The sequence below is a fragment of the Lutra lutra genome, chromosome 16 (genome assembly GCF_902655055.1).
Source record: "Lutra lutra chromosome 16, mLutLut1.2, whole genome shotgun sequence".
NCBI classification, from domain to species: Eukaryota; Metazoa; Chordata; class Mammalia; order Carnivora; family Mustelidae; genus Lutra; species Lutra lutra.
The window spans coordinates 43,492,855-43,511,694 of NC_062293.1; the positions used below are offsets into that span (position 1 = coordinate 43,492,855).

Here is an 18,840-nt window from a genome sequence, read left to right on the forward strand (position 1 = left end):
TGTGTTGAATAAAATAAAAAAGACAATTTACAGCAAATTGAAAGAATGCTAGTAGTAGCTGTATTAATACAGTTGATTTCTGTTTTCTGCCTTTTAAAATACTACTTTGATAATGGAAAACGCTTATGATTATTTAGTATTAAAAATAATAAAAGAGGGCGCCTGGGTGGCTTAGTGGGTTAAGCTGCTGCCTTCGGCTCAGGTCGTGATCTCAGGGTCCTGGGATCGAGGCCCGCATCGGGCTCTCTGCTCAGCGGGGAGCCTGCTTCCCTCTCTCTCTGCCTGCCTCTCCGTCTACTTGTGATCTCTCTCTGTCAAATAAATAAATAAAATCTTTAAAAAATAATAATAATAATAAAAGAACAATAGGATGACAAATCTACAGAGCCTTCAGTTGCTGCTTGGTTTTTAGGGCTAATGTTTACATTTCAGGTGAAGCCCAGGTCCGTAAAGCGGTTTGGGTCAGTTGGCAACTACCAAATCCATGTACCCTCACTATAAAAACTTTGAAAAATTTTAACAGCTCTTTTTCTACACTTTGTGCTTACTGGTTATACAGAAAAGAAGCAGTCGTCTGAAAATAAATAGAGGTGAAATCTGAGTGAATGTTATAATTCTGTTTGAGGATTATTTTCAGCCTCCAAATGAACCAAAACTGTTCCTTTAGGTTGAGACACCAAGTAAGTAAGTCTCAGTTGACTCAAATGAGGTCTTACTACAACTTTTCTCATACTTCATTTACATTAAAAATTCAGCATAACATCACTGTAAATGTTAAATCCCATGTGAGTTTCATACATGCATGAAAAGTATCAGTATCTCCCAAGTATAAATGGGCTTTTTGTTTGTTTGTTTTGTTATTTCATTTAGTTTTCTCTCAGTATTTCGCAGCATCAGCAACATGGTTGGTACTTCTTAAATAAGAATTGACAGTTGGGACATTTTATAGGTCCTTTCTTTGTTGAACTGAAAATATTCACACAAAAATACATTTTATTTCAAAGGAGATAGGTTGGAAGAGCATCTCAAAAGTCTTAATTATGGTAACTCTTATCTACCCAGTGAAGCCACCTTGCTAACTTGCAAAAATAAGTAAAAGGTTTTAAAAGAAATGGAAATTGGGGCACTGGGTGGCTCAGTCAGTTGAACTTTGTCTGCCTTCGGCTCCAGTCATGATCTCCAGGTCCTGGGATCTAGCCTTGCATAGGGTTCCCTGCTTGGCGGGGAATCTGCTTCTTCTCCCTCTGCCCCTCCCCCTGCTTCTGCTCTCCCTGTCTCTCTCTCTGTCTCTCAAATGAGTATATAAAATCTTTATATATTTTTTAAAGATTTTATTTATTTGACAGACAGATATCACAAGTAGGCAGAGAGGCAGGCAGAGGGGGGGGGGAAGCAGGATCCCCGCTGAGCAGAGAGCCCGACGTGGGGCTCGATCCCAGGACCCTGAGATCATGACCTGAGCCGAAGGTGGAGGCTTCAACCCACTGAGCCACCCAGGTGCCCTGAGTATATAAAACCTTTAAAAAAGGGGCCGGGGGATTAATATAGCATATCACAAATCTTAGTTTCATTTTTATATTATTGAAAAATGTTCTGAGTTTCCTAAATGACAAAACTGAGCAAACAAAATTGAAGCAATGCTTACTAGATTAAAGGTTGATAAGCATTAATGTGTTTAATATTTTTGTTATGAGTTTCCTTTAGATAATACGCAAAACACTCAAATCATACATACTCAGCACAGTCACATCATTTATTAAATCCCTTGAATTAAAACAAATGCTTTTAGTAAATGGACTTTTGAAAGTTTTACATTAAAAATATTTCAAAGATAAATTTGAATTTCTTTGAATCCTTAATCTCTATATGAATCCTAATCTTTAATCTCTACATGAATCTTAATCTCTATATGAATTGGGTATTTTATATGTAGTTATTAAAAATGGAAAATCATTTTACAAATACACAGCGATTTTTCTTAAAACTTGACAAGTTTAGGGACACTTGGCTGACTCAGTCATTAGAGCATGTAACTCTTGATGTTGGGGTTGTGAGTTTGAGCTTCACAATCAGTGTAGAGATTACTTAAAAAATAAAATCTTTACCAAAAAAAAAAAAAAACTTGACAAGGTTAGGAAAACATAAACAGAAATTAAAATGTCTGTAGTCCCACCACTCAGAAATCACAGTTAACAATTTGATGTCTTTCTCTCAGAAGCATTCATGTCTAATCTTAAATTCTCCTTCAGCCTTCATATGAAATGTTCAGTTCAAAACTTTGTAACACTTTAGTACTTAGAATGTTCAATAATTTTCTGACTCTTACTGGAATCCATTCTGGCCCCAGTACTTCTTATTTTATCATTTTCCCATGCCTTTGCACATGTTACTTTGGCGGAAAATATCTTTTCCTCCCCTTTCTCTTCCTGGTAAACTTGTATTCTTTCACAGTCCAGTCTCTACCACCTCTTCTGGGAATACTTTGCCCTCATCTTTCTCCCTTACAAAATGAATCACTCCATCCCTTCTTATTTCTGCTATACCTTGTAAATCTGTTATTACATCTTACCACATTCTGTGGAGATTTTTTTTTTTTAAAGATTTTATTTATTTATTTGACAGAGGTCACAAGTAGGCAGAGAGGCAGGCAGAGAGAGAGGGGGAAGCAGGCTCCCTGCCGAGCAGAGAGCCGGATGCAGGACTCGATCCCAGGACCCTGGGATCATGACCTGAGCCGAAGGCAGAGGCTTTAACCCACTGAACCTCCCAGGCGCCCTCTATGGTGATTTTTTATTTGCATGTGTCTCCCAGGCCAAACTTTTTTAAAAAGGACACTCCTGAAAACTTGATGCATAAAAACTAAATGTATTTGTTGAGTTAGATTTCTGCAGAGAGCAATGAATATTGGCTTAAATCCTCAAATACTTTGATAACTGATGTAATGCTCCTTTATAAATTCTCTTTATTTTTTAAAAACTTTTTATCATGGAAATTTTCAAACACACACAGAAGTAGGAGGAATTAGTACAATGAAATCCCCAAGTCCTTACCACCCAGTGTCAACAGTTATCAATATTTTGCTAATTTTTTCTTATCTCTCCCCCTGCTCCCTACATACAACTTTGCAGTGGAGGCAGGAGGTGTGGGAGGGAATTTCAGCATACCATCATTTGATTCCAAAATATTTTGGAATCAAATAAGGACTTTCTGACTTTGACATAATCATAATTCCATTGTGATATCTAACAAAATTAATAATGAATTTTTAATATTATCTAATACTCAGTTCATGCTTTAATTTCCCCTTTTATCTCAAAAATGTCTTAAGTTGGTTTATTTGGATAGGGGCCCAAAGTCCAGGCATAGCATTTGGTTAATTATCTTTTAAGTCTTTTAGTCTATAACCACTATCCCCCACGCACACACCTTTTGTTGTTGTTGTTGAGAATTGGATCATTATGCTCTATAGGAATTCTCACATATGGATTTGGCTTATTTCATCCTTGTAGTGTCATTTAATGTATTCCTCTCTTCTTCATATTTCATGTAAACTGGTAATTAAGTCTTAAGGCATGATTATATTAAACTTTTTATTTCAAAAAAATTTTGCAGGGGAATGTTCATAAGGGTTATAGTTTACTTCCTTTTGCATCACATCAAGAGACACACAATGTCTAACTATCCCAATTTAAGTGCTATTAATATTGATCAGTTGGTTCAAGTTTTATCAATCTTTTCATCCATAAAGTTCTCCAAATTTGTCTTTCATTTTCTATTTCTTAATATTTAAAAAATTATATACAGTCAACTATATTTATTTATTTGTAATACTTCCAGTTTTCCAGAACTGATAATGATGGCTATCCAGCTATGAATTTTTAGCTACACAGAATCTCCTAACTTTTCGATGAAAACTTTTTAGTTTTTTGTTTTCAGGTTTTGGTCTATCTGGAATGTGGTGTAATAGGGTTCCATTCTCATTTTCTTCTAGGTGTTGGCCAAATGTGCTTGCGCTGTTTGTTTCTCCCATTAAATTAATTACTGCTTTTGTCTTGCACTGAAAGCTTCCAAACTGAGGTGCCTGGGTAGCTCAGTCAGTTGAGCATCTGCCTTCAGCTCAGGTCATCATCTCAGGGTCCTGGGATAGATAGAGCCCTGTGTTGGGCTCCCTGCTCACCAGGGAGTCTCTTTCTCCCTCTCCCTCTGCCCCTCCCCCACTCATGCTCTCTCTAATAAATTAATAAATGCCTACAAACTGAGGTCTTCCTTCTCTTTCTCTTTTACTGTCTATTTCACACTAGTACCATAGTTACTTTAAGATTTATTTATTTATTTTTTAGAGAGATAGAGCACGACTGGGAGGGAAAGAGGGAGAGAGAATCCTAAGGAGACTTCATATTGAGCGCAGAGCCTAGTACAGGGCTGGATCTCATAACCCTGAGACCACAGCCTAAGCCAAAACCCAGAAGTCAAATGCTCAACCGACTGTGCCACCAGGTGCCCCTCATATTTATTAGAGTGATATTATGAGATGTCTGATAAGGCTAGTTCCCCATTTTCCTTTTCATTCAACTTCTTACCTAATAGATTTAGTCACCATTGATCATAATTGCCTTGATTTATTCAGCAGAGGTCATTACCTTTGCCTCTTTTTTTTTTTTTTTAAGTAGGCTTTATACCCAGTATGAGGCTTGAACTCATGATCCTGGAATCAAGAGTCACATGTTCTACCAATCAGCCAGACACCCCTGCCTTTGCAGTCGGTACAGCACGTGACCCTTAATTCAGGGTCATGAATTCAAACCCTGTGTTGTGTTTGGAGCCTACTTAAAAAAAGAGCTTAATTTTACCTGAAACTAATGTAACAACCAACTAAATTTAAAATCAAATGAAAAATAAAGTCGTCTGATTTAATTTTTAAAAAGAACGTGATCTGATACTTTTTTTTTTTTTTTTTTAAGATTTTATTTATTTGGGCGCCTGGGTGGCTCAGTGGGTTAAGCCGCTGCCTTCGGCTCAGGTCATGATCTCAGGGTCCTGGGATCGAGGCCCGCATCGGGCTCTCTGCTCGGCAGGGAGCCTGCTTCCCTCTCTCTCTCTCTCTCTGCCTGCCTCTCCGTCTACTTGTGATCTCTCTCTGTCAAATAAATAAATAAAATCTTTAAAAAAAAAAAAAAAGATTTTATTTATTTGACAGAGAGAGAGATCACAAGTAGGCAGAGAGGCAGGCAGAGAGAGAGAGGGAAGCAGGCTCCCGGCTGAGCAGAGAGCCCGATGTGGGGCTCCATCCCAGGACCCTGAGACCATGACCTGAGCCGAAGGCAGAGGCTTTAACCCACTGAGCCACCCAGGCGCCCCTGATACTTTTTTTTAAAGATTTTATTTCTTTTGAGAGAGAGAGCAAAGGGGAAGGGCAGAGGGAGTGGTAGATGCCCTGCTGAGCCAGGAGCCTGTTCGAGGCTTCTTCCAAGGATCCCAACCTGAGCCAAAGGCAGACATTTAGCCAAGTGAGCCACCCAGGCGCCCTGATCGTGCACATTTTAAAAATATAAATAAATTATGTACAATTCCTACAGGACATCTAAGTTTTCTAATAGAATTTTTAGAAAGTTTTTATTTTTAAGTAATCTCTGTACCCGATATGGGGCTGGAACTCTTGATTTCAGCTCAGGTCATGACCTCAGGGTTGCGGGATTGAGCCATGTGCTGGGTGTAGACTACTAAAGATTCTCTCTCTGCCTCTCTCTTTATCTCTCTGTCCCTCTTAAAAAAAAAAAAAAAAGTTGCATGCTCTTCAGACTGAGCCATCGAGGTACCCCACCCACTTCAGTTTTTAAAATGTACATCCATAAAGTAGCCAAAGTGAACCTTTTTTTGATTAACTTCAAAGCTGAGTTATTATTGCTTCCTTAGTTTATAGATCTTTAAAAATATATCAGCTTTCTTTTTGCTTCTTTCCCCCAACCCCAAACAGATTGAAGAAGAGATGTTGGCTTTGCAGAATGAACGCACAGAACGAATACGAAGTCTGCTGGAGCGTCAAGCCAGAGAAATTGAAGCTTTTGACTCTGAAAGCATGAGACTAGGTTTTAGTAACATGGTCCTTTCCAATCTCTCCCCTGAGGCATTTAGCCACAGCTACCCGGGAGCTTCTGGTTGGTCTCACAATCCTACTGGGGGTCCAGGACCTCACTGGGGTCATCCCATGGGTGGCCCACCACAAGCTTGGGGCCATCCAATGCAAGGTGGACCCCAGCCATGGGGTCACCCTTCAGGGCCAATGCAAGGGGTACCCCGAGGTAGCAGTATGGGAGTCCGCAATAGCCCTCAGGCTCTGAGGCGGACAGCTTCTGGGGGACGGACAGAGCAGGGCATGAGCAGAAGCACGAGTGTCACTTCACAAATATCCAATGGGTCACACATGTCTTATACATAACTTAATAATTGAGAGTGGCAATTCTGCTGGAGCTGTCTGCCAAATGAAACTGCCTACAGACATCATCACAGCAGCCTCCTCACTTGGGTACTACAGTGTGGGAGCTGAGTGCATATGGTATATTTCATTCATTTTTGTAAAGCATTCTGGTTTGCGTTTACTAATTGGGATGTCATAGTATTTGGCTGCCGGGTTTTGTTTTGTTTTTTAACTTTTGGAAAAATTTTGAAAAGGGGAATTGATGTGTGTATGTAAAAAGATTGGCTACATTGGGGGTATTTACTGAACATGGAAAAAATAGAATGCAGCATAGTGGCTTGAGTCATCACTTTGGGGCAACTATAGCCTAAGAAATTTGGGAAAAGATGGAAAGCCTGTCTGCATACCCCAGATTCTCATGAGCCACTCACAGCAGGCAGCATATGCTGAAACAAGTGATTATGGAAACACACCTGTATCCCCTCATCAGTGTATTTTCTTTATTAAATTGGTCTGACTTCTCAGCCTCATTTGGAGTAAAAAAGTGGAAATCCATGAACACTAAAGGGTTGCATTGACTTTTTCAGAGAGTAGAAAACAACTTAGTTCTTTTTCTGAGTGGTGCATAGGTTTGTCAGTTTTTGTTCATCGTTTTGTCCGTTCAATTGTGCCTTCTTCGTGGCATGGTGAGATGGAGGTGTTCAAGAGATCACTGAGTTGTGTGGGAATTGCATCAACAAACCTGTGAGCCTTCAAAGGGGAGACCAGAGGGTGAGAGAGGCCCTTGAAAGTTCATGTGGTGGGTATGTTCAGCAGCAGAGTGAGGAGATGAAGCCTATATATCCTAATGTTTTGTTGCTTATACTGTGATATCTCATCCTAGCTAAGCTCTGTAACTCCCAAGACCCCAGACAGTACTTTTACTTTGTATGAAAACAAAGACATGTAGCCAATACAAGTCAAATGCCAGAGGCATTTGAATGATGCCATATTTGCAAACTGCCATCCATTGGAATTCTCATCACACTACAAAGACATAATTTGATTGTCCCCCCCCCCCTTTGGCTTATGGGATTTCCTGTTTACAAGTAGAATAGCCAATTATTTAAATGTGTAGTTGCCATAGTGAACCAGGAGTCACTGAGCCAATGACTTTACCAGCTGCTGACTAATCCTCATCACCACTGTAGATTTTGCTGCATGTGCAGGTCCTTCCCCCCCCCCCCCCCCCCCCCCGGCTGTTTTTGTTGCTGCAATACTTTTACAAACTTCTAGTTCCTTGAGACTTAGTGACCATTTGGCATCATGTTAACATCACACAATAGGAAACACCACTTCCAGAAGTCTCTAGCCTCAGTGCTAAAGTACTACTGAAAAGGAACTAGCAAGTTTGGCAAATTAAAAAAGAAAAAAAAAAAAAAGTTAAGTTATAGTGGTCAGGGAATCTCTTAACAAAAGCTAACTTTTTTTCCCAGAGAGGGGCATATTTTGTTTTGTTTTGTGTTTTGCAATGAAGGATCAACCCAGTGCTAAAAGTCAGATGTTACTTGGTATTCCACAGCCAGTGTGGAAATTGAGTTGAAGGTGGGTAAGGAGCTATGAGTATGACTTGAAGGAAAAAAATGTCCTTTCCAGTGAGATCAGCATTTCTTACAAGTTATTGTCCTGCCCCCTCCCCAGTTGTCTTGAATAACCCTTGCTGCTAACTCTGGGTCCTACTTTTCATGTGGTCAGAGGGCTCCAAGTTAGAATTCTGTAAGTCCCTCTCAATGGTACTCTTCACCTAGACCTGACTAATGACCAAACAGTAATCTAGCACTGTTGAAATCTTGGTTTTGTCAGCCAAATTTAAGTCTTCCCCACATACGTCATCTTAATCTCCATGAATCCCCTCTAGGTGTTTCTGGCATTTCATTTAAAGGTAACTGGAAGAAAAATTAATATTTTAACGCAAATCTTTTTAAAACCAAGATAACAGTAGAATTCACACTCAGTTGTAGGCAGTGTTTCGGGTAGTACTTAGATACATTGCCCTTTTGGCCATGTTCAAGATTACCAGTTTTTAAGTGAACATAACATGCACTTGTCCTATCTAATGAAAGGGGCTTTTAATTTTCTCAATATCTTTTTTTGCATTAAAATATACAGTATTTCTAACAAATTGAGAAATGTACCTGTTTGGAGGAAAATGATAGGAGAGGTCTTTAAAATTAAAATTAATTAAATGTCCAAAAATGTGATGGAATTTGATACCTTTTAAAAAACTATTCAGGCTGGCCCATCTGTACTACTGGAGGGGTGGATTAGGGGAACAAATCAATTTTGTATATATAACTCTTGAAAATCCAAAACACTACCAGTGATTCATGTTAAAGTCTACTTGTGGACTTGAGTTAGTCAAATTGAGTTACTGAGTTCATATATACTTGTAATTGTGATTGAATACTGACTCCAAATGTCTATCCAGTAGGGCTTTGTATCTTGATATGTGTGGCAACCAGTTTTACATGTAGGTCATGACTATACTGGATTATTCCATTAAGTTAATTTTAATTAAAATATTTATAGTTTGCAAAAATAATTCCAACTAATTGGTTTGTGTGTGTTTGTAAGATCTAACTTCTGAGGAATCTCATATTTGGTAGGAATCATCAAAGAGTAAAGCTTGTAGCAGAAAAATTGGAAAGGTTTTGAGAGATCCTAGAGAAAGAAGCAGGCACTTTCTGAATCGGTGTACAAATGTCAACATTTGATCAAATTAATACTACCTCCTCCCCAGTGTTGGTGTTCACTTGGTATATATGTATTTAAGAAAATAAAAAGTATGGGAAATTTGTCCAGCATATCAGAAAGTTGCAATGCTATATCTGGTATCCAGAACTTGGCAGTAAAATGTTTCTTGTGTTCACTGTCTCTCCTTTTTTTTAAGTTAGCATTTTAAAAATGCAAAACCTCATACTTTGAAATATATTATTGCTAATTGGGTTCCTTTCCTTTTGCACATACTTTCTCTGTTCTTATTAAACTTTGCTCTAACCCCAAATTATAGTATTTGAAAGTATTTTCATTGATACAGATAATGTTAGCTGGAAAATGTGTTTATATAACTTTTATTTAGAGCTGCCATTCTTTTTAGTCATTTCTGTGCCTACAGATGAATAGTACTGCGTTTGAACCACCCCCACAGGTATAATATGCTTGGTACCCAAGGCCAAGGATTTTTTGGTGAATTGAACTTTATAGCATAGTCATGATTTTCAGCTGCCTAGACTTAAGTCAAGACCATTGAGTACACTAAAACTGTCCTTGACACTTCCTCCTATTTTTCCTCACCCTCTATCTAAAAATTGAAAACTCTATGAGTATGTTTTTCAGACCATAAGGCAGACTTTAGTAACTTTCTACTTCTTTAAGTACTAAATGTCTGGCATTTTAAACTTTTATAGAATACATTGTGTTGGACACTGGAATAATACTGTTTATTTTCACCTGTGAAAAATATTGTACTTGAAACACCTCCTTTGCATTTCTCCATGTGTGCCATTCACTAGTGGAAATAAATTGTATTATACCATGATCTACTGGCTTTTTAAAACTGTGTTAAATATGCACATTTTGGTATAGCTATTATCATTTGTATGTATATATTGTATATACATATGAGTGTCTATATGTGTGTGTAGATAGGTGGATGTAATTCATACTGTACATTTCCATCAGGGCGCTTAAGGTTCTGTTATTTTGTTTGTTACTTCAGTCCTCAGTTAAGGCAAGAATGCATGTGTTTCTTAAGAATGAGTATTCTGGGTTGATATTTATGAGAAGGTGGTCATTAGATGCAATCTTTTCTTTTTTACTCCGTTCTTAGCACTTGCGTGGGTGGTAAGAAAGTTAAGTAAATGTGGAACCATAAGTTACAATCCAGTAAAATGTTGCTGGGGAAGGAGCCAGTCAGTGTTTCTGTGAGTTTGTGTTGTGACGCAATAAAAGATAAGTGATGCAGAGAGAAATGAACCATGGAAGTTGAAAATACTGGTGGTGATTCCTCTGCAAAGATGATGAAAAGAACCAGGAAGTCGCAGCCTCCATGTGCACAATCTAAACGTGATTTTTAGGAGCGATGCCATTGATCCTCTTACTCTTTTTACTCCACTGATACTAATACTTACAAATTTTGTTAAGGACTGAAACAGCCAAGAAAGGAATTACTGCTAAAGCATCTAAGGTTCTCCTAAACTGTGAGATCAACAGGAAATGGCCACTGGGAGAGAAGGATACGGTATCGGTGTGGGGCTTTCTCCCTTGATCTGCCCTCTCTTGCTTGCTAATAGTAAGTTCTTCGTGCACCTTCCAGCCCTTCTGAGCCACTGCTATTAAGCACAGATTTGGCCCAACACAGCAAGCCTTTCCTGGGAAGTTTATATGGTCCTGCATTCTATCCCATGCTCACAATGTGAAGTGTTTAGTGTGTATTCGAGTCAGAAAATAATATATTTAAGGCGTATAAGTGTGAATCTCCTATTAACGATGGAAGAAGAGGTTCTTGTTTCTTAGAGAACTACCTTCTCTAAGGAACAAAGCCAAAACTCGGGCTGTCATCTTTGAGCTGCTTACCAAAATACAGATCATTATTAAAGAGAAATGAATTATCTCTGTTTTGTTTTTCCCTCATCTAACGTGATAGTGCCCCCAACCAAGTTGTAGCATTGCCTTTGAGAAGGCACTCACTCACTCCTAGTTAAGAACTGGAAATTTCCCATCCTCATGAAGACTGTGCTGTACACTTAGCAGACTTGCCTCTTGTATGCAGGGACTACTGATTGAAGTCTATTTTGCTGTGTGTGTGGTTATGTTGTCTGCACTTTTATGAAATCACCACAATAGGTCTACATTGGAAATGACTATTAATTTGTAAGGAAGTAAGTTTTATTTAAACACTGTCTAGAGCAAGAAAGTGAAGCTGAGAACTCTTCCGTTAATGTATATTTATATTTTCTACTGAATTCTGGTAGCCCCCTTAAAGTCATGTTGACTAATTTTTCCCTCGTTTATATTCAGATTTCCAAATTTCACTCACACAAGGGAAGAAAACCCATTTGGCTTAATGATAGCTTTCAGATTGTAAGAAATATAAATTAGTATGCACCTTATCTGCCTGTTGTGGGTTTCTTAAACTTGCACTTCCCTCCCACCTACCCAAAAATAGATATCCTTTAAAGAAAATAAAGGCAGAGAATTAAAACTGGGGAGCCACTTACTATGTCACCATCACTGTTAACTTGTTTCCCAGCAATTCTTTTTGAAGTTTCAGAGATATTTTTTTGTGTGTATGTATGTGTCTTTCTGATTGCTTCGGGTTTATTTTTTGAATTTAAATATACGAGAGATTCTTCTTTAGTAGAGAAAAAAGTTAATCCTCTCTGAAACAGGATGCCCACTGGGTATACCAACTTGGACATCTGTAGGTAGTTTGCCATGAAAAAGTGGAGAGAAGATGAGACTTCTGAATGAATGAAAAGGGTGTCTTGATGCCCATGGATTCCCCCCAAAGTACGGGTAATTCAGCCTGCACAGTTTCCTTTTCACTCATAGTTTTTTAGCAATTATGAGTGAAAAATCATGTAATTATCTGTAAATATGTAGCTAACAAATTGACCTAGTTTCTGTATTTTTTTGTTTTTGTACTAAAGTTTATAAGTCTGTGCCAGCTAGAGAGGAGTTGATGTCATTGCCAGTTGTGGTCTTAGCATTTAATCCTGAAACCATCCTAGGGGACATTTTTAGAATTAATGCTTAAATGTTGTTAAACAGGGGAAAATAAAGCTTAATCATTGGTCAGGTTTTACATCTTTTGAAGCAAAGTCATTTTATTTAATATAATGATTACATGTTTTCAATCATGAATGAGGTAGGGAGACTCCCTCCCCCAGTGGCCATGTTTACAGACGTGTGTTTTGTCTATAAAGTGCAAGAGTTTTAATGTTTATGTAAATTATGCAGGTGATAACATTATGGCTTGGAACTGTTTATTGGGCTCTGTAGCTGAATTTTCAAAGGAAATGAACTATGCTAACTGCTGGCACATTGATCCCGCTTCCGAGGCATTTTTCCTGTTTCCTGAATTACATATGTTCCTTTGTCATTATCCCCACTAAACCTTTCTCTGAAATGCCTTGTAGCCTAAGGTGTGAAAGGCTGGTAAACACAGACGAGGGAAATGCATTTTTAAAAATCCGTGAGCCCTCTTTTGTGTGCATTCAGTACTCCTGTGTTTCAGTGGCAACCCTGAGGTCAGTGGAGAAATGAGATTTTAGAAATGAGACCGCTGTTAACAAAAGTGTGTATTCTTTGCTTTTGCATGGCTTGGCTTAGCTTCAAAGATGTATTAGGGCCACTTGAAAGCATGAAGACCAGTCTTGTGGGAACAGGTTTCTCTCAGTGGCACATTTTGCTTCTTCTGAGCCCTCAAATACATTGCCTCAGCATGAACATTATTGTTATTATAAATTGCACATGGTCATGGAGTGAATTATGTGATTTAAAGATGTAACTGCTTAATGTTTTCAGATTCTGGCTGGTCCATGTGACTGTTTGGCACATATCAAACAGGGGTTGGGGGTCCTGAAACCCTTCTAACCCCCTTTTTGTCGTAGACAACTATGTTTAGTTTATTAAGATGTTGGCTGCCCCTGGTGTGTTGCCAGATAGCTCTTTTTTGGTGCCCATTCCAAATGTGCTTCCTTGCGTTTCATAATATCAAAAAAACACCACCCCTTCTCCCCAACATTTTATGTGTTACACCTTTTATTCCACATTAAATGGGAATTGTGCCTATTTAGAGTTGCCCCACCAATTAGTTACATATATGTGTTCTAAAATAATCCAAGCCAGAGATACAAGGTGGAAAAATTTAAAAAAAAAAAAAATTCCACTTGAGGCCAGTAATTTATCTGACAAGATATATTTTACCACATTATCTTGACACTTGATATATGAGCCTAATAGGAGTTGCAGGTGGTTTCATAGGGCAAAATCCAAGTGGAGAGGATATGTGGGATTATTAGAAGACAATTTTCTGATTTTACCTTTCCTTTTATGATCCTTCTCTGCTAGTTTAGAATAGGTTAATTCTCCAAACTTATTTAGTTTTGTTTTTTATCTTTTAGAGATTTTTACAAAAGCAATGATCTGATGTAAATAACATTTTAAAGTAATAGTGCACATAACTTTCCCAGACAATTCCAACCAGATAATTTTGTAAGTGCTTTAGAGTTTTTTAAATTAACACTTGTGTTGCTAAATCCTATTTATGTAAGTCTGCTAAAATTTTTAACCCATTTAAAACTTAAGACATTTAAATAATGGATGGGTTACTCTGAGCAATCTAGCTTTCAGAACCCCCTTGTTTTAGTATATGAAAAAGATAGCCTAATGCGCATTAATGAGGTTGGAGAGACTTTGAGAAATATGTATAGTGTATATTTTAAAACAGCTTTGCTTGTATTGTGAAGATTTAAAAACAAACTTGAGATTTTTAACGTTAACTATTAACACAGTTTTAACATAAGTTATCCCACTGGGTTTAAGAGCATCTTGAATGTATAATCCTTTTTGTAACCCAGGTTGGTTTCTGCTTTCACCAGTCATCCAAACATATTATTTATGTTTTTAGTTTTATATACTCATTTCCCTGTTTTCCTCAACCAGCATGATTTTTTTGCACATGTATTGTAGAAATTTTTAAAAAGAAAAGTTAATACATTGTTTTCTTTGAATTTTCTTCACTTCTCTCTTCCTTTCTACTAACTCCTTACCTTAAAGGCCATATCGCTCCATTTGCATTATTTGTGCAAATGCCAGGGTTGGTTTTTATTTTTATTTTTGCTATTTACCTAAAGGAAAAAAAAAAAAGAAAAATGCTTCAGTCAATTGCTTTTTTATTTAAAAAAGAAAAAAAGAAAAGAAAAAAAGCTGTAACCTTATCATTTCTGAGTAGACCATTGAGAGATGAATGCACACCTGTACTAGCCCAGGACCAGCTTTGGTGGCTGAAGGGAATATTTTAACTAAGCAAGAAGTTCTTTTCTAAAAGTGGTATGTATTATTCACAATCTCTTTCAGTTATTCCCACAAGTCAGGGGTCCAGATAAAATGAGGGTTATCAGCTAACTGATACGTTATCATTGAGGTTCATCAATGAATTTGTACATTTCTAGTTCCCTTTGGTGAAGGGAAAAATGACGATTTTGCAAGACCTAGATTTTGGCTTGGTTTCTTGCCTCCTTTTTTGGCAGCCTTCATCTTCTCATCTCCCAAAGCCCTTGAGCCTGTAGGGTTTTTGTGGTACACAAAGGACTTGTGGTCTTTTAAAACTAGGACTGATATTTTGGTGTGAGAGATTATCGTATTGAAAGTGATGTTCTGCCACTTTACCAATGACTAATTTTAAATACACACAGTCCTCTCAATTTTCGGACCAAACAGACGCCCACAGTGGAGGCTTATCAAGGGTTGCAATGGGGAAGAAGCCTCTCCCTCACTGTCAGCACCAGCTGGTAAAGGTGACTGTACAGATGTGCATTTTCCTTTTGGTAGAAATGGTCCGCAGCACTAACTGGTAAGGCTTATTGTACAGTATATTGTCAGTATTCTTCTGGTTCAACATACCTTATAGTTCATATATAACCTGTATTAATTGTATAGATTGTGCATTTAAAGCTGTTACCAAGTTGTCAGAACATAAGAGCGAAAACAAGGTCATATGTAATATTTTGTTTGTAAGTATCCTTTGTATCATAGCAAAGGAAATGTTTAAAAAAATCAACTGTAATAAAGTAATTTTAGTACACAGAGTGTCTGTTCAGCTTTTTTAAGTAATTTTATTTCAATGATAAAGTATATTTCAATTAAGTGACTGTTGGATAGTCTTGGGCACTATGCTGGATGTTGGCGTTATTACAGAAGTGTGTAAGGTACGGGTAAGAGTAAAGTCCCTGATGTGAACATGAACCCTCTAGCCTAATTCCCTCAAACTCTGCCCAGAAAATGAAGTGGCCTGTTGTGTTGTAGGTGTGAGGTGATTCTGCTTTAGGTTCTAATGGTCTGATGCAAGTTCTTCAGTTTTATACAGACCAGTGTTCTAGTCTGTAGAACTCCAGCTTCTTCCGCACGCATGGACACGTGAATGTATGCAGTTCCTGAACCTTGTAAAAACTTCACAAGGTGGTCTCACCTTTTGATGATTTGAAAATCATCATACTTTCTGCCCCTGTATGGGACAAATATCTAATCTAGGCCCATTGCTTAAAACACGGTTAAAGTGACTATTTTTGTAAGAAGGCTAATTTGGGGAGAGGGAGTTTAATGTTTTTTTAATTGGGAAAGTTTTTAAATGTCATTTTGAAAAAAGTATTGCCTGTTTCATTGAATAGAATATTTTCTGGAAAAGCACTTTTAACCTTTTAACATAGCTTTTTAACTCCCTAGTGTGGTGATACTGAGCTATTTTGAGATTAACATGTTATGTAGTGTAATTTGCTTGGGTTAAGCAGGCAGGTGGGAGAGCCAAGATTAGATCCCACATTGCCTATTGCCAGCCTTTCCAACATCCTACCTTGAATTTGCAGCAACTCAAAAAAGGTTTAAGAAACAAGATTTCTTTCAGCTTTGTTCCCTACATTTGGGCTCTTCAGACTATCATGGAAGGAAAGTATGGTAAAACTTGTACTTCTAAGCCTGTATCCCCTATCAACAACCCAAAACAAATGTTTAATTTGTCATTGTCTAAATGCATCAAAGATGCCTGGAGTTAAATTAGGGGTCAAAGCCTATCCTGACTGTAAAAAATTTGAATATAAATAAAAGTTTGCCACAGCATTTGGTAGCTCCACAGCCCCAGCGGTGATAAACCCGTGCTATCACTTACATCTCAGAGAAGCAGCTGCAGGACAGTGTTTTCCTCTATGTGTCGTAGAGTGACTTTAATTGTTACTATGTCTGCAAATACATGTTCTTAATAGTAGAGGGAGACAGAGTTGAAGAGGGCATTGGGACTATGCAATAAACAGCTTCCATTTTTAGATTAATGTGCATGGCTTCCGCACAGAGGTGAGTACTAGAGCAGCTTGGAAGACAAATTCTTTCCCCTTTTGTTATCATCCTTTACATTATGAAGTTTAAAATGGGCATTATTTACTGTCATCTCAGCCAGTGATGGGATTAGGAGAAGGCAAAGTATGGCATAAACAACACTGGTTTGGGTTCTGGTCTTTAGCTGCATCACTAATAATGGTGAGATTTGAAAGCCATGTCTTCTCTGACCATCATTTATAAGAACTAGGAAAATGGGTTTTGGCCAGCAGAACAGATGAACCAGTGTGAACCCTGTTAGCTACAACAAGGTTATTGAGTATGTGTAGGTGTACACGTGTTTGAAAAGGGGGTGGGGCGAGTCTGCCCTCAACTGGACAACCAGGACCCAGCTCATGTAGGCCCTTCCCAAATTTGCAGTGGAATGACTGGAACTTCTTGGCCTTAGAACAATTGGAGAATACATTTTGATCTGAAAGCAGATGCCACCTTATCTTTGAGTTCCAGTTGATGAACTAAGTAGACTTAGAAAATGGGATCTCACCTACTTTTACTATTTCATTATATCCTAACAGATATCCTAAATTAAGGCCTATTGGGACGCCTAGGTGACTCAGTTGGTTAAGCGTCCTCTTAATTGCAGCTTGGGTCATGATCTCAGGGTCCTGAGATTGAGCCCCATGTTGGGCTCCCCACTCAGTGGGGAGTCTCTCCTTCCTCTATACCCCCTCCACTACCACCCCCACATTCTTCACTCTCTAAAATCTTTTTTTTTTTTTAATTAGGGTCTAGGGCACCTGGGTGGCTCAGTGGGTTAAAGCCTCTGCCTTCGGTTCAGGTCATGATCTCAGGGTCCTGGGATCGAGCCCTGCATCGGGTTCTCTGCTCAGCGAGGAGCCTGCTTCTCCCTCTCCCTGCCTGCCTGTGATCTCTTGTGATCTCTTTCTCTGTCAAATAAATAAATAATCTTTTAAAAATTAGGGCCTATTTATAGTCTCCATCTTTTCATATGGAACAACTTGTAAAATAACTTTCCCAAAGACACACAGTTCACAGATAAAGTAGAAACTGGAACCCACATCTCCAAGCTACTTCAGTACTCTGTATTCAATGCCCAAATTACTAATTGCTCGGTGGAAAATATCTCTATGTGGGTACCACTGATGATCAGGGAATTTTGAGCTTGCTGGGAAATTATTAGCCCAGAACAGGAGGCCTGGTTGTTGATTAAACAGAGCTGCCACTGGTTAGCGTGGGGAGACACAAAGCTAGATATGTACAGAAGTGAAGCAACAGCCGGTGAATAGAGAATGTACACCGAGGCTCTGTTCACTCTGCAGGTAGGTAAGCATGTATGGCTCAGTACACAGAGGACTTCAGAAGACAAACAGTGCCTTTGTTTTCTGGAGATTTAAAAAATAATGACATTCCATTGTTGCAGGGAGACTGCGATTTATTATTCAGAAGCAAACAAGTTGGAGAGAAGTTTTTGTTCAACCACAGTAGTGGTAAATACTAGGGTATTACGTCATTACACAGGAAGGCTGGAGGTGGAGGGGCTAGAGACATTTATTTTTGGTAGTGTCTTTTAAGAGTTTTCCTTCAAACTCTTAGTTCTTCCTGGACATTTTAAAACATCCTCTGGTCACTTTGGCAAGGTTATTCTCATTAAAATCTTTTTTTTTAAGATTTTATTTGTTGGGGTGCCTGGGTGGCCCAATTTTCATTAAAATCTTATGTCATTTCCCAACTCCCAGAATCTGGATCAGGTCTGTGATCTCCTTTATCCTCAAGCCAACCAGAAGTCTTTACAACACATCAAGCTCATCTGCATCATTTTGGTTCACCCCAAATGAGAAGAGACCTTCTACCTAATCTAGGCCACCCTTGGGGTGCCTGGCTGGCTCAGTCAGGAGAGTATGTGACTCTTGGCATAGAGCTTACTTGAAAAAAGGAAACTCATTTAGGACACCCTTATTTCCTGGCATACGTCCACACCATGATGTGTGCCAAACAGTAGTCTAGCTTGCGTGTCCCACCAGTGATGTGGGAATTCCTGCTTCCTGAGGTGTTCACTCCGTCTCCAGGCACTCCCTGTGTATAACTTCTCAATCTTGTCTCTGCCAGTGATGAGAACTCGGGAAGATTTCTGATGCCATCCTTTGTGGGTTGTGAAAGAATCACAAATACTCATTGGCATTGTTACCAAATTCTACCCAAGTGGCCAATTGTATCTGCTTATTTAAGCAGGGAGAGGAATTCATGCTTAAGTTCATTTCTAAAGGAAGATACCTGGGCATCACCAGGGATGGCCGACTGACAGAAGATTGTAGTCT

The 18,840-nt window shown here is 38.5% G+C and overlaps 1 protein-coding gene across 2 annotated transcripts in view; it reads left to right on the forward strand.

Moving 5' to 3' along the window:
• TAOK1 (TAO kinase 1) overlaps positions 1-15,267 on the forward strand; it is a 169,847-nt gene extending 154,580 nt beyond the window's left edge. For both annotated transcript variants that reach the window (XM_047707229.1, XM_047707228.1), the window contains one exon: positions 5,975-15,267. In XM_047707229.1, the coding sequence (XP_047563185.1) occupies positions 5,975-6,436 (462 nt within the window). In that variant the 3' untranslated portion in view covers positions 6,437-15,267. The remainder of the gene's footprint in view (positions 1-5,974) is intronic.
• Positions 15,268-18,840: the final 3,573 nt, after the last annotated feature.